General features: G+C 40.2%; 1 protein-coding gene across 3 annotated transcripts in view; it reads right to left on the bottom strand.

The window, feature by feature from the left end:
• Nucleotides 1–12,723, bottom strand: part of Sik3 (SIK family kinase 3) — a 235,637-nt gene extending 222,914 nt beyond the window's left edge. For all 3 annotated transcript variants that reach the window (XM_048795898.1, XM_048795899.1, XM_048795902.1), the window contains exon 1: nt 12,619–12,723. In XM_048795898.1, coding sequence (XP_048651855.1) covers nt 12,619–12,717 — 99 coding nt within the window. In that variant the 5' untranslated portion in view covers nt 12,718–12,723. The remainder of the gene's footprint in view (nt 1–12,618) is intronic.

Raw genomic sequence — 12,723 nt, 5'->3', positions numbered from 1 at the left:
TAAGCTACTCAGAGAGACCCTGTCTCAAAATAAATATAAAAAGGTTTGGGGATGTGGCTCAGTGGTTAGCACCCCAGGTTTAATCCTGGCACCAAAAAAAAAAAAAAGTGTGTGTGTGTGTGTGTGTACACATATATATGTACAAATCTTTTATAATATAAATAACTACTGTCTCTGAGTGTCAGGATTATGGGTGATTTTTTTCTTACACTTCTTTATACTTTTCTAAATTTTCCCAAATTTCTTCCATGAGCACAAAGTAATTTTTATAATCAGAAAAAAATGGACAAGGTATAGAAGAGAGCCAATAAAAACAGTGTGGTTGATGTAAAAAAAATTATTATGGGCTGGGGATATGATTCAGTAAACAGTACTTGCCTAGCATGCAGCAGGCCCTGGATTTGATCCCCAACAAAGCAAAAAGCAACAAAAAGAATTTATTATGTTTAATACCTCGTCTTCCTTCCTCTCTATTAGATTCAAGCTGCAAGCAGTCAACTGCTCTTTTAATTTAACCCCTTATCTACCCTAGAATAAAATCTCTTCTTACCTTCTAGTTGTAGTCTCTTTTAGAATACAGATGATACAATAAATATTACTTGCATTAATCCATTAAAATTAAGAATCAATTAAAAGTAATTCATTAAGATTGCTGGCATAGTAGTGCACACCAATAATCGCAACAACTCAGAAGATCATAAGTTTGAGGCCAGCCTAGGCAACTCAGTGATACCCTGTCTCAAAATAAAAAATAAAAAGGGCTGAGGATGTAGCTTAGTGACAGAACAGTGCTGGGCTCAATATTCACACACACACACACACACACACACACACATACAAACACAAACACACACACACACACACACACACAGATTACTAGTCAATGACGGGGGGAGAAAAAAACTATTTTAATCAGATCACTTAAATATAAAGAAAATAACAAGAAGGGCTGGTCCTGGTGGTGCACAGCTATAATCCCAATAGTTCAGGGAGGCTTAAGCAGGAGGATGCCAAGTTAAAAGCCAGCCTCAGCAATTTAGCAAGGTCATAGCAACTTAGGGAAACTCTGTCTCAAAATAAAATAGAAAAGGGGGCTTAGAAAATGGGGTAAGGAAGGAGAGCATGGGAGGAATAGATGAATTCTAGTTAGGGAAGAGGGGTGGGAGGAAAAGGGAGGGGGCAGGGGATTAGCAAGGATGGTGGAATGGAATGGACATCATTATACAAAGGTCACGTATGAAGACTTGAATTGGGTGTCAACATACTTTTTATACAAACAGAGATATGAAAATTTTTGTTATATATGTATATTAAGAATTGTAATGCAAAAAAATATATGTATAATGGCAGGAATTAACATGAACATACTTTATACACAGAGATATGAAAAACTGTGCTCTATTTGTGTAATAAGAATTAATGCATTCCACTGCTGTCATGAATTTAAAAAAAAAACAAAATCAATAAAAAGATTTTAAAAAATGGGGCTGGGGATATGTCTAAGAAACTAAGCACCCCTGAGTTCAATCCCAGTAATCAAAAGAAAGGAAAGAACAAGAAGCAACTCAACAAATAGTGTGAAGTTTTTTCAGGAAGGGCCAATAGCCTGACAGTCTGGTTGGTCTCCAAAGGGAGAGGTTCCAAGGCAGAAGAGAAGAGAGAAAACTAGAGGCAATGGCTGACCATACTCATGGAGCCATCTCAGAGAATTAACCCACTGGGAGCCTGGATATGAAAGAACCTTCCATTCAGAAATGGCCAGGCACAGTGTTCCACGCCTGTACTCCCAGTGGCTCAGGAGGCTGAGGCAAAAGGATCTCAAGCTCAAAGCCAGTCTCAACAATTTAGTGAGGCCCTAAGCAACTTAATGAGACCCTGTCTCAAAATAAAAAATAAGGGCTGGGGAAGTGGCTCAGTGGTTAAGTGCCCCTGGGTTCCATTCACAGTACTAAAAACTAAATAAATAACATAAAATAGGAGACTTAGCCGGGGGTGGTGGAACATGCCTGTACTCATAGTACTCAGGACGCTGAGACAGGAGAATCACTTGAGTACCCTAGTTCAAGAATAGCCGGGGGAATAGAATGAAATAGGGAAAAAAAATGAAGAACATGGGCTGGAAATGTACCACAGTGGTTAAAGCACTTGCTTAGTATGCACAAGGCCCTGAATTCACAAGGCGCAACACTGTAAAAATAAGTAAATACAATAAGTAACTTGAATTTAAATTGTAAGATTTACTTTAGATACACTTAACTTCATAATAATGAAAGCTTGAAATATACCAAAAAGCTTAGGATGTGCTTCTGTGGTAGAGCATTTGCCTGGCATGTGCAGAGCCCTGGGTTTGATTCCCAGCACTGTGTGTGTATGTATGTGTATATGTGTATGTGTGTGTGTGTGTGTGTGTGTGTATATATATATATATATATAAAATACTTTTTAAAAGTAAAAAAATACTTGCCCAGAAAGATTATAAAATCTCCTTAACAAGAGATTTTTGAGAAAAAGGTAGAAAATTATTTGTCCTTAACATTTTAAACAGAAATAGAAAATTCTAATAAGTCTAAGATGCACTGAGTATAAAACAGATATTTTTTATTACTTACATTCATTCATTTAATGAATACTTATAGACATTGTACTAAGTATTGAGAATATAATTATTATTTGATTACATTAAATTATTGTATTGTGACAGGCCATGGAGCAAAAGAGGCTAGATTTTTTTTTTTTCCTTTTGGTACCAGGGATTGAACTCATGGGCACTCAACTACTGAGCCACAACCCCAGCCCTATTTTTGTATTTTATTTAGAGACAGGGTCTCACCGAGTTGCTTAGTGCCTCAATGTTGCTGAGGCTGGCTCTGAACTTGTGATCTCCCTCTCTCAACCTCCCCAGCCCTTGGGATTACAGGCATGTGCCACTGTGCCCCACCCCAGCACTTTTTATTTTTTATTTGGAGACAATGTCTCACTAAATTGCCCGGACTGGCCTCAAACTTGTGATCCTTCCACCTCAGTCTCCCAAGTCACTGAAATTACAGTTGTGTGCCACCATGCGAAGGCCCCTTTCTATTTTTGATAATTTTTCAATAGTTTATTGAATGGATAGATGCAATGAATGAACAAAAAATTCCTCTCCAAAGTATTTAGCCTCAAGAAATATGGACAGCTAGTAAGATGCAGTGGCCCACACCTATAATCCCAGTGGTTTGGGAGGCTGAGGCAGGAGGATCAAGTTCAAAGCCAGCCTCAGCAACTTAGTGAGACACTAAACAACTCAGCAAGACCCTGTCTCTAAATAAAATATGTATAAAAAGGTAGGGGGGAAGCTGGGGATTGGCTAAGTGGTTAAGCATCACTGAGTTCAATCCCCAGTACAGAAGAAGAAGAAGAAGAAGAAGAAGAAAATATGGATAGCTAACCCAAATTTTCACAATCAGTTCTAGGTAGAGCTATAAAAAGGAAAGTATTCACATGAGAACAGAAATGAGCTTGGATTATCTATGAATTAGACCCAAGTTCACATGTCATGGTACCTTAGTCAACAAGGAATAGGATGGTAAGGGATAACGTTAGACAGGTAGATGGGCCAGATTACGTAGCTCTTATAGGCCATTTTATGAAATTGGGCCTGATACCCAGGATTGGCATCAGATAGTATCAAAGTGGGGCACTTTTTTTATTATTATTTTTTTGTAGTTGTGTATGGACAAAATAAATGCCTTTATTTTGTTTATTTTTATGTGGTGCTGAGAATCAAACCCAGTGCCTTACACATACTAGGCAAGTGCTCTGCCACTGAGCTACAGCCCCAGCTCTGGAGCACTTTTTTAGAAAGCATTCACATGCACTTATGGGATGAGCTACAAGAAGGAAAGCATACTGTTGGTAAGCAAGTGCTAGAACTGGAAATAGGGGCTGGGGATGTGGCTCAAGCGGTAGCGCATTCGCCTGGCATGCGCGTGGCCCGGGTTCGATGCTCAGCACCACATACAAACAAAGATGTTGTGTCCGCTGAAAAACTAAAAAATAAATATTAAAATTCTCTCTCTCTTTAAAAAAAAAAAAAAAAGAACTGGAAATAGGCAGGAATCTGATAATTTCTGATAACTTCCTAATCAAAACCTAAATTTAGCTTAAAATAACTGGTCAAAAGTATTCAAGTGAGTAAGCACAGCCCACATAGTCAAACTTCAACAGGTTTTCTTCTTCCTTTTCAGTTTCTAAGAACTGTGGCTAAGTATTCACAATCTGATTCCTACCTCTTTGAAAAGCCTAATACTGAGATAAAATACTTTACAGTGGCAGAGACTCCTTACCTACTGCGGATCACAAATGCTAATCAAAATATGTTCCTAACATAACTTCATGATGCCTCATCCAACAGTTTTGTACAAGCTGATGGGATTCTACTCTGAATAGATCCAAAAAGGGGTCTTTCAATCTAATTCATTCCAGACTACAGTCTTCTCAAAGACACTGCCTAGGCCATTTATTTAACAATGAAATATCAAATAAAGACAAAAGCCATGAGAATATGTATAATGTTCATCCTCTAGATACTATCAGTCAGGCTAAGGATGCTCTGGTCATATGATTATATCAGAAACGGATAAAGCTACTCATTAGGAGGGATCAGGGACTCACCTGATGTATGAGTTTACTCATGTGAAGAACAGGTGTAGCTCTCAGGCCAGAAAATAGAACGAAATTAAGAGAAACCCTAGATACAGGGTTCTCTCAGTCCTCACCATGTCATCAAGGAGTCTCTAGGAAACCAATTCTTTTAACGTGTTATAAGATGGCATCATCACTGGAAACTGGTAATGACCTGGTAAGTGAGGAGTTCATCTAAGAAATCACCTTCAAAGGTAGACCAATCCAACCCAAAAGCATAACCACCCATATTCCCTGGCAATAGCTAGATAAGAGTGTCACAAGAAAACTATATAAGGCAGGTGAAGGTTTGGGTCACTGTATTTTCAATGTTTATTTCTTTCCCTGTTTACTTCCTCCACATCTGTCAAGTCAAGGGAGCACCAAGAGTGTCAGAGTAGGAGATCTGAAGGCAAAGCAGGGAGGACTGCAGGTAAATGGCAGGATGACAATGCCATAATGACAGAGCACTGGTGAAGTACAGTGTTGGTATATATTACTCTTCCTCCATTCTTGGAGGAATCTCACTTGTTTTAGGAGATATATCTTGTCTCTAACAAAAAAACAAATGTTCAGAGGGCAAAAATAATGTTTTCTATAATTACAAAAGTCAGGGAGTTAACTAGGCATAGATACCTGGATTCTTTTCATTTTTTGTTTAATTGGGGATTGAATCCAGGGGTGCTTTACCACTGAGTTAAGTCCCCAGCCCTTTTTATGTTTTATTTTGAGACAACATCTCACTAAGTTGCTTAGAGCTTCAAGTTTTTGAGGCTGGCCTCGAACTGGCAATCCTCCTGCCTCAGCCTCCCAACTCACTGGAATTACAGGCTTGTGCCACCACACCCAGCAGGTACCTGAATTCTAATTCAAACTCCCTGACTGACTAGCTATAGGACTCCAAGAAAATGAGAGATGATACAGAAGACAGCCATGAACATAATGGATAATTGATCTAAACAACTTTAATAGTCTATTAAAAGTAGAGAGTCTAAATTCTGTTAAGTCCATTTTTCCAGACTCTGGAAAAGAACATCATACCTCTAAAGTCTTTTTTGTGCCTGACAAATGAACAAATATTTGTTGACTGATCATGTTTAGCTTATATGCAAAAAGTATGGCATTCGGGCTGGGGATGTGGCTCAAGCAGTAGCGCACTCGCCTGGCATGCGCGGGGCGCTGGGTTCAATCCTCAGCACCACATACAATAAAAAATAAAAATGTTGTGTCCACCAAAAACTAAAAAATAAATATTAAAAAAAAAGTATGGCATTCTCTTAAAGTGTGAAAGGATATATTAAGTTGTTAAAATTGACCATTTCCTGTGTCTTAAGAAGTGCATCAGAAAAAGTTTTTTTTGCCCTTAACCATAAAATAACCCAACATGAAGTCAGGTGTGGTGGTGCATGCCTGTAATGGCAGCAGTTCAGGAGGCTGAGGCAGGAGGACTGCGAGTTCAAAGCCAGCCTCAGCAAAAGTGAGGAACTAAGCAACTCAGTGAGACCCTGTCTCTAAATAAAGTTCAAAATAGGGCTGGGGATGTGGCTCAGTGGTTGAGTGCCCCTGAGTTCAATTCCCAGTACCGCCCCCCCCAAAAAAAAACATGAGTTTTAAAATATCAAATTATGTCAGTGCTCCACTTTGATACTATCAGATGCCAATCCCCTATATCATGCCCAATTTCATAAAATGACCTACAAGACCTACATAATCTGGCCCATCTACCTGTCTAACCTTACCCCTTACCATCCTACCCTTGTGGACTAAGGTACCATGATACATGACCCTGGGTCTAATCTTTAGATAATCCAAGCTCATTTCTGTTCTCAAGGACTTTTGCACTTGCCATTCCTTCTGCGGGGAATGTTCTGTCTTCCAAATCTTCCCAGGATGCTTTTCCCTCATTACTCAGGTCTCAACTCAATTGTCGCAATCTTGAAAAATCCCTCCATAACCACTCTATCTGAAGCAGCACCTCTCCCCAGACCTGTAGACCTAGACCATTTATTTTCTTCTTAATACTTACTCATTACTATATGGAAAAATACATACACACACACATACACACACACACACACACACACACACACACACATATATATATATTTTTTAATTTTTTATTGTTGGTTGTTCAAAACATTACAAATTTCTTGACATATCATATTCCACACTTTGATTCAAGTGGGTTATGAACTCCCACCTTCACCCCATACACAGATTGCAGAATCACATCAGTTACACATCCATTGATTTACATATTGCCATACTAGTGTCTGTTGTGCTCCGCTGCCTTTCCCATCCTCCACCATCCCCCCTCCCCACACATATATATTTTTAACATGTCTCCTGTCTGTCTCCACTTATGTGAAAGTAAGCTTCAAGCAAGTGCTTTTTTGTCTCTCCTCTTCATTGGCTTATTACAGAGCCTAGAATAGACTGATAAAATAACTGCATTCAGTCAACGTGTGCTGAATGAATGAATGGATAAGGGAAAGATTCCATCTCTTAGCAGATATGTCTTAGGCATTTTTTACAATTACAGAGACTCTAGTGAATACAGAGTATTTCTTATTCTTTTCCATGTGTCCATTTTGTTCTCTTTGGTGCCATGAACTAGAAAATATCAGCCAGATTGATGCTTGGAAAATGAAAACAGCACTTCTGGCACAGGAATAACTAGTCTGGGCACCTCTGGCTTGAGCCAGATCTATGACTTTCTAGGGAGCTGGCACCAAAGTCAGAATGTTAAAATAAACATCTTGGATGCTGAAAGTGGAATACTGGTATTCTGACTCTGAAGACTAGTCCCAATCAGTCTTAGCTCTTCTCCAAGTTCCAAAAAGTTAGTAAACCCATCAAAACTATGTCAAAATGAACTGAGTCATCTTTCAATAGTCACTTCTAGATTGTTTAGGGATAGGACTATCTTCCTCAAATGTATGTAATGTAAATCTTGCTTTCAATTTCTTTTTGACATAATTATCTCTTCCAGTTATGCCAAAAATTATTGTTTTCAACTTCCTAAAGGGCACATGCATCATCTCATCTATTTCAATCAACTCTTCCTTAAAGGTAAAAATAATGCTTTTAGCCCACTCTGAGTTAGTCTTGTGAAAATGAGTTTGCAGTAAAACAGCACACAAATGTGTCCTGGCTGGTTAATATTTGGAACAATCTCAAAGGGGAAGGTGTTTTCTCTGTGTAATTTTTAAAGTTTGGATCCTAACCTAGGCCTTCTAAGAAGCACACTGCACATAAGTGCAAATGTGTTCTTAAGCTTATAGGAATGTTTTTACATATTTTCCACCAAATTTAAGCAAATCTCTGGAGAAAAGACTGCACTCAAACTGTTCTATTATCAATATGACAAAAATTAGTTACCAAAAGATAATGAAAATTTAAGGCAGTCCAAAGCAAAAGTCAGTGTTAGTTTTCATTAAGTCTCATAATTGTTTAAAAAAAACGTTTAATCAAGTCAGGCACAGTTAACATGCCTATAATCCTAGCAACTCGGGAGGCTGAGGCAAGAGGATCTCAAGTTTGAGGCCAGCCTCAGCAAAGCAGCCAGACCCTGTCACAAAATAAAAAATAAAAAGACTGGAGATATAGCCCAGCAATAAAGTACCCCTAATCCCTAATGCCTCCACCCACAAAAAAAAGAAGTTTAATGAGCCAAAAACTGTGTTTTTAAAATAACAATTTCATGAGAGTAGTCAGCTCACATTCCACAGCAACTAAACCCAAGGTATCTCAAAGGGGCACCTGAAACAATAGCAAATTATTAATTTTTTTCACCATGAAAGCTTATCATCAGGATGGCATACACCCACACAAAACTGAAGATATACGCAGTCATGAACTCTTCCTAAGGGTAAAAAGCCAAAAAAAAAAAAAAAAGGAGTGTCTTATCTTGGTTACTATCGCACCTGATGATAATGATGATGATAACATTTATTAAATGCTGACTAAACATGAATACCTTTACATATATTATCTTACTGAATCTTCCTAACACCCAAACTTATAAGTACTATTGCCATCCCATTTTATAGATGAGGAAATCCAAGCACAAAGAAGTTAAATAACTTCTCATGGCCCATCATTAAGCAACAGAGGATTCAAACCAGACAGTCTTACCCAAAGCTGAAGTTCTTATCACAAACCAATAAGAGGCAAGTGATGCATATTTACTGAAGTACAGTTTAAAAGGGCTTTCATTTATTTTGTTTTATGCGGTACTGGGAACTGAACCAAAGGGTATTCTATACTGAGCTAATTCCCTGTCCTTTTTATTTTGAGGCAGGGTCTCACTAAGTTGCCCAGGCTGGCCTTGAACTTGCTTCCTGCCTCAACTCCCAAGCAGCCTGGATTACAGGTGTGTACTACTGCACACAGCAGTTTAAAAGTACTTAACCAAAGATTTTTATAGTCATGCATACTTTTTTAAATGCACACAAAATATACCTACTCTTGGTTCCCATTTGTCCAACTAGCATGAAGGCACAAAAACATGAAACAGACTACAAGCAATCTAAAAGCACTAAACCTATTTTTTAACCTCTTCAATACTTTATAGTGTCCTAGCTAGAGAAGACAGCCAGAGAACCTTATGGTAGGCTCCTCCCCCAAAATAAAAGGAAATCAAAGCAGGTAGGACAAAGGCAGGGTGAGCTGCTGACCAAAGTATGTCACAGATGAATATTCACTGCTCTGAACTGTTCTGCAGTGACGCTCTAAGCACTGCAGTGCTGCCAATATGAAGTCTGAGCTCATGAATGCCACTGCTGCAAAAGTACACAAAAACCAAATAGGAAGATAACATCCTTTTCTCTACTGATTTTATTCATCCCAGGGTCCTACTCTAGGAGGTTTGCGAGTTAACAGGATTTGGGAAAGAGCCAGCTTCACCACTTATTGTTGGATGAAGTACAGTAGTTTAGTCAATAAATGAAGTTTACTTTAGTCTCTTAGTCCTTGGAAAGGGTCATGTAAGAAAAGGTGACCATAAATATTTTTTTTCTCCAATGTTCAGAAAATATCTATTACCTAACCCCTTTAACCTGCACAAGTATCATCTGTATTACTTGAGTCTGATTGTTATTTATGGTTATAAGAAAAACCCAGACTATTCAATTACCTACAGGGGGAAAAAGAGAAAGAAAAAAGAAAACCACACACCTCAATAAGAAAAAACAAAAATAATACATTGTAGAACGAGATGGGGGCAGGGGGAGATAACTCTTTGCTTTGGACTGACCTGACTGCAGAAGTAAGATAAATGCAGCAGTGCATGGGGAGAAAAATCTCTACCTGAGTAACTGAAGCAGCAGCTCCTGCAACTTCTAGTACATATGCACCTTCCCCACCATTATATAACCAAACCATGGCATTAATAGGCCATCATACTGTATGTCAACAGCTGCTAGGCACATCTAAGCTGTCAGCAGTTGAGAACCACTTCCAAAGTGGATTCAGATAAGCAAGGAGCAGGCCAAAATATGTTCATCGTTCATCCAGAGCACATGACAACTCCTTGTGAATTAAGCTTCACTTATGTCGTCAGAGTAACTTAAGCTGCAAAAGATAGGGTACTTGTAACTGTAACTAGGAAATTGCACACTGCTACAGAAACACAAATGAGTGCTGGTATGGTTTCTTCACACATGCAACTCATTGTCCAAGCCATTCAGTCTCATTCAAGACCCTGAATATTTCCATACATAATATTTCCAATTCTTAATTGCATAACTGTATACCACAAATGATCAAAGATAAAAACCAACATAAACAGTGACACCCACTCATAAACAAGCCAATGTTTTAAATGCTGCAGTCCTAAAGGATACCAAGGTCTCAGAAAAAAAAGCTTCAAAATACACACACACACACACACACACACACAAAATTAGAAAGCCAGCAGACCAGCCATAATTAGGCACTGGCTTTGCTGACTACTGAACATAGAAATGTCATATATATATATATATATATATATATATATATATATATATATCTCCAAGAATCAACTATTTGCAATTATATTTACAAAAACATTCAATCCTAGATGGGGAAGTCATAGTTTTGCTTTTTTGGTTTTTTTTAATCAATATTTTGGTATATCCAAGGGCTGGAAGATTCAAATATTTTCAAATCATTAAGACCATAAACCAGACAACCAATTAAGTTCATGGAGTCCATTCCCCAGAGCTCAGAGCAAAATAATCACAGAAGCACAATGTGATTACTTAGAAGGGAGGGGGATGACAACACTGTTTATAAATTTGGCTTCACTAACAGTAAACAGGACTGGAAACACTAGGTGGTGAGGCCACGTACCAGAGTCTACATTACAGGCTCAATCTATTTCCCCTAAGGGTCTGTGGGAACCATCAGGGAGTCTTGGACTTGGGTGTCTTGTTCAGCTCTAATCTGAAGACTTGACATTCTTTGGTAAAAACTGAAAAAAGGTTGAAGGGGGGCCTCCAGAGGAAGTGAAACTGACCAATCAATTGCCACAGCTACCCACCCTGCCACCTTGGTAAGAACAGCCTCTTGTAGTCTTTGGCAGAGAGAGGGGCAGGAGGAGGAACTTCAGGTTGCAAATGAACAGGAGAGAAGACCTAGGCTTCTGAAAACAAGTGATGGCCATAAAAACAAAACCCCAGGTAGGTCATGACAACCAGAGGCTAGGCTGAGGAGGTGAGGGGAATTGATGTGGCTTTGGTAGGAAGCAGCAGCAGCTATAAGGGTTCTTCATTTGTCAGGCTGAAGGAAAGCACAAACTGCAGTTTTAAATATAATGAATGACTACATTAAAAGTATTCATTCAAGTGAGTTACCAAGCAAAGAAAAATTCTGGAGTGAAAATGGGCTTTCTGGGTTCTATAAAAACTACAGGATTCCTCCTGATGTCTTAGATTCCAACACCCCCAGAAAGCTTATATCAAAGTGCTACCCATATTTCCTCAAAAGGGGAATTTTATATGTTTACCTATACGGCTTCCTAATTGACCTTGGCCAATTTCACTACTATAGCTCCTCAAATCCCTTGGGAACCAAAAGGCCCAATGAGTGTAATCCTCTGGTGTCTGGGTTTCTCAGTTGCAAGGTTTGCCCTCACCACTGAAAGCCCACCCTGGATTCCCATAAAGCCCACAATTCCAGACCCTCCAACAACTAAAAATATCCAGCAACCCAGCTCTCCCAAATTGTTTAACCCTAGATTCACTAGTGCCACCATAAACCTGGGCCCCTTCCTACTGACACACAAAACAATTTCCCCCCTCATTTCCCCATTTTCTTCATTGCCTCCTCCAATATTCGAGACTCTCCTAGGCTTCCAGTTGCACTATCAGTCTTTGATGATCAAATGCGGATTCCTGTCATAATGTGCCAAGTCTCATACCTTGCAGTGCCCTGCACCCACTACACAACCCCAGTCCATGTTCCATCCGTCCCGGGGCCCCTCAGAAGCCCAGGTCTGCCTTTACCCTTGTCTTCCCCCCATCCTCCTGGTCCACATTTCATATGCCCCTGCCCTCATTCCCTTACGATTTCCTAATTGCTGGTTCCGGAGTCTTCTTGGCTTACAGTCCGCCGGCCCCCTGAGAGTTCCAACCCCATCTTTCCACTCACCCTTCCACTTACCCTCCACGCAGCCCTGAGGACCCTCCTTCCCGTGACCAGTTGCTCGGCTCGGGGTCCCAGGGCTCTGTGGCCCCTTCGCCCCTCGGCTTGGAGTTTCCCTCTCCGGGTCCGCCGGTGTTTCTACCTCCTCACTCCCTCCGCCCCGACTCCCTGCCCGTCTCCCAGGCCCCCAACGCTCTCCCAAATGCCAACCCCACTCGCTGCCCCGACCCCTCAGTCCCGGGGGTCGCGGATCTCGCCTGGCCCCGCCACACTCGGATGGTCCCGGGCTGCACAGACCACAGCCGCCCGGTCCCCCAGCGCCAGTACCTTGGCCTTGGTGACGAGGTGCGTGGCCCGCTTGACCACAGCGAAGTTGCCCTTGCCGATGGTGCGGTCGATCTCGTAGTAGCCGATGCGAGCCGGCATCGGCCC

Source organism: Marmota marmota, unplaced genomic scaffold (assembly GCF_001458135.2).
Source record: "Marmota marmota marmota unplaced genomic scaffold, marMar, whole genome shotgun sequence".
NCBI classification, from domain to species: Eukaryota; Metazoa; Chordata; class Mammalia; order Rodentia; family Sciuridae; genus Marmota; species Marmota marmota.
Note: the sequence above shows the minus strand (reverse complement) of the source record. Positions and strands in the feature narration are given on the sequence as shown.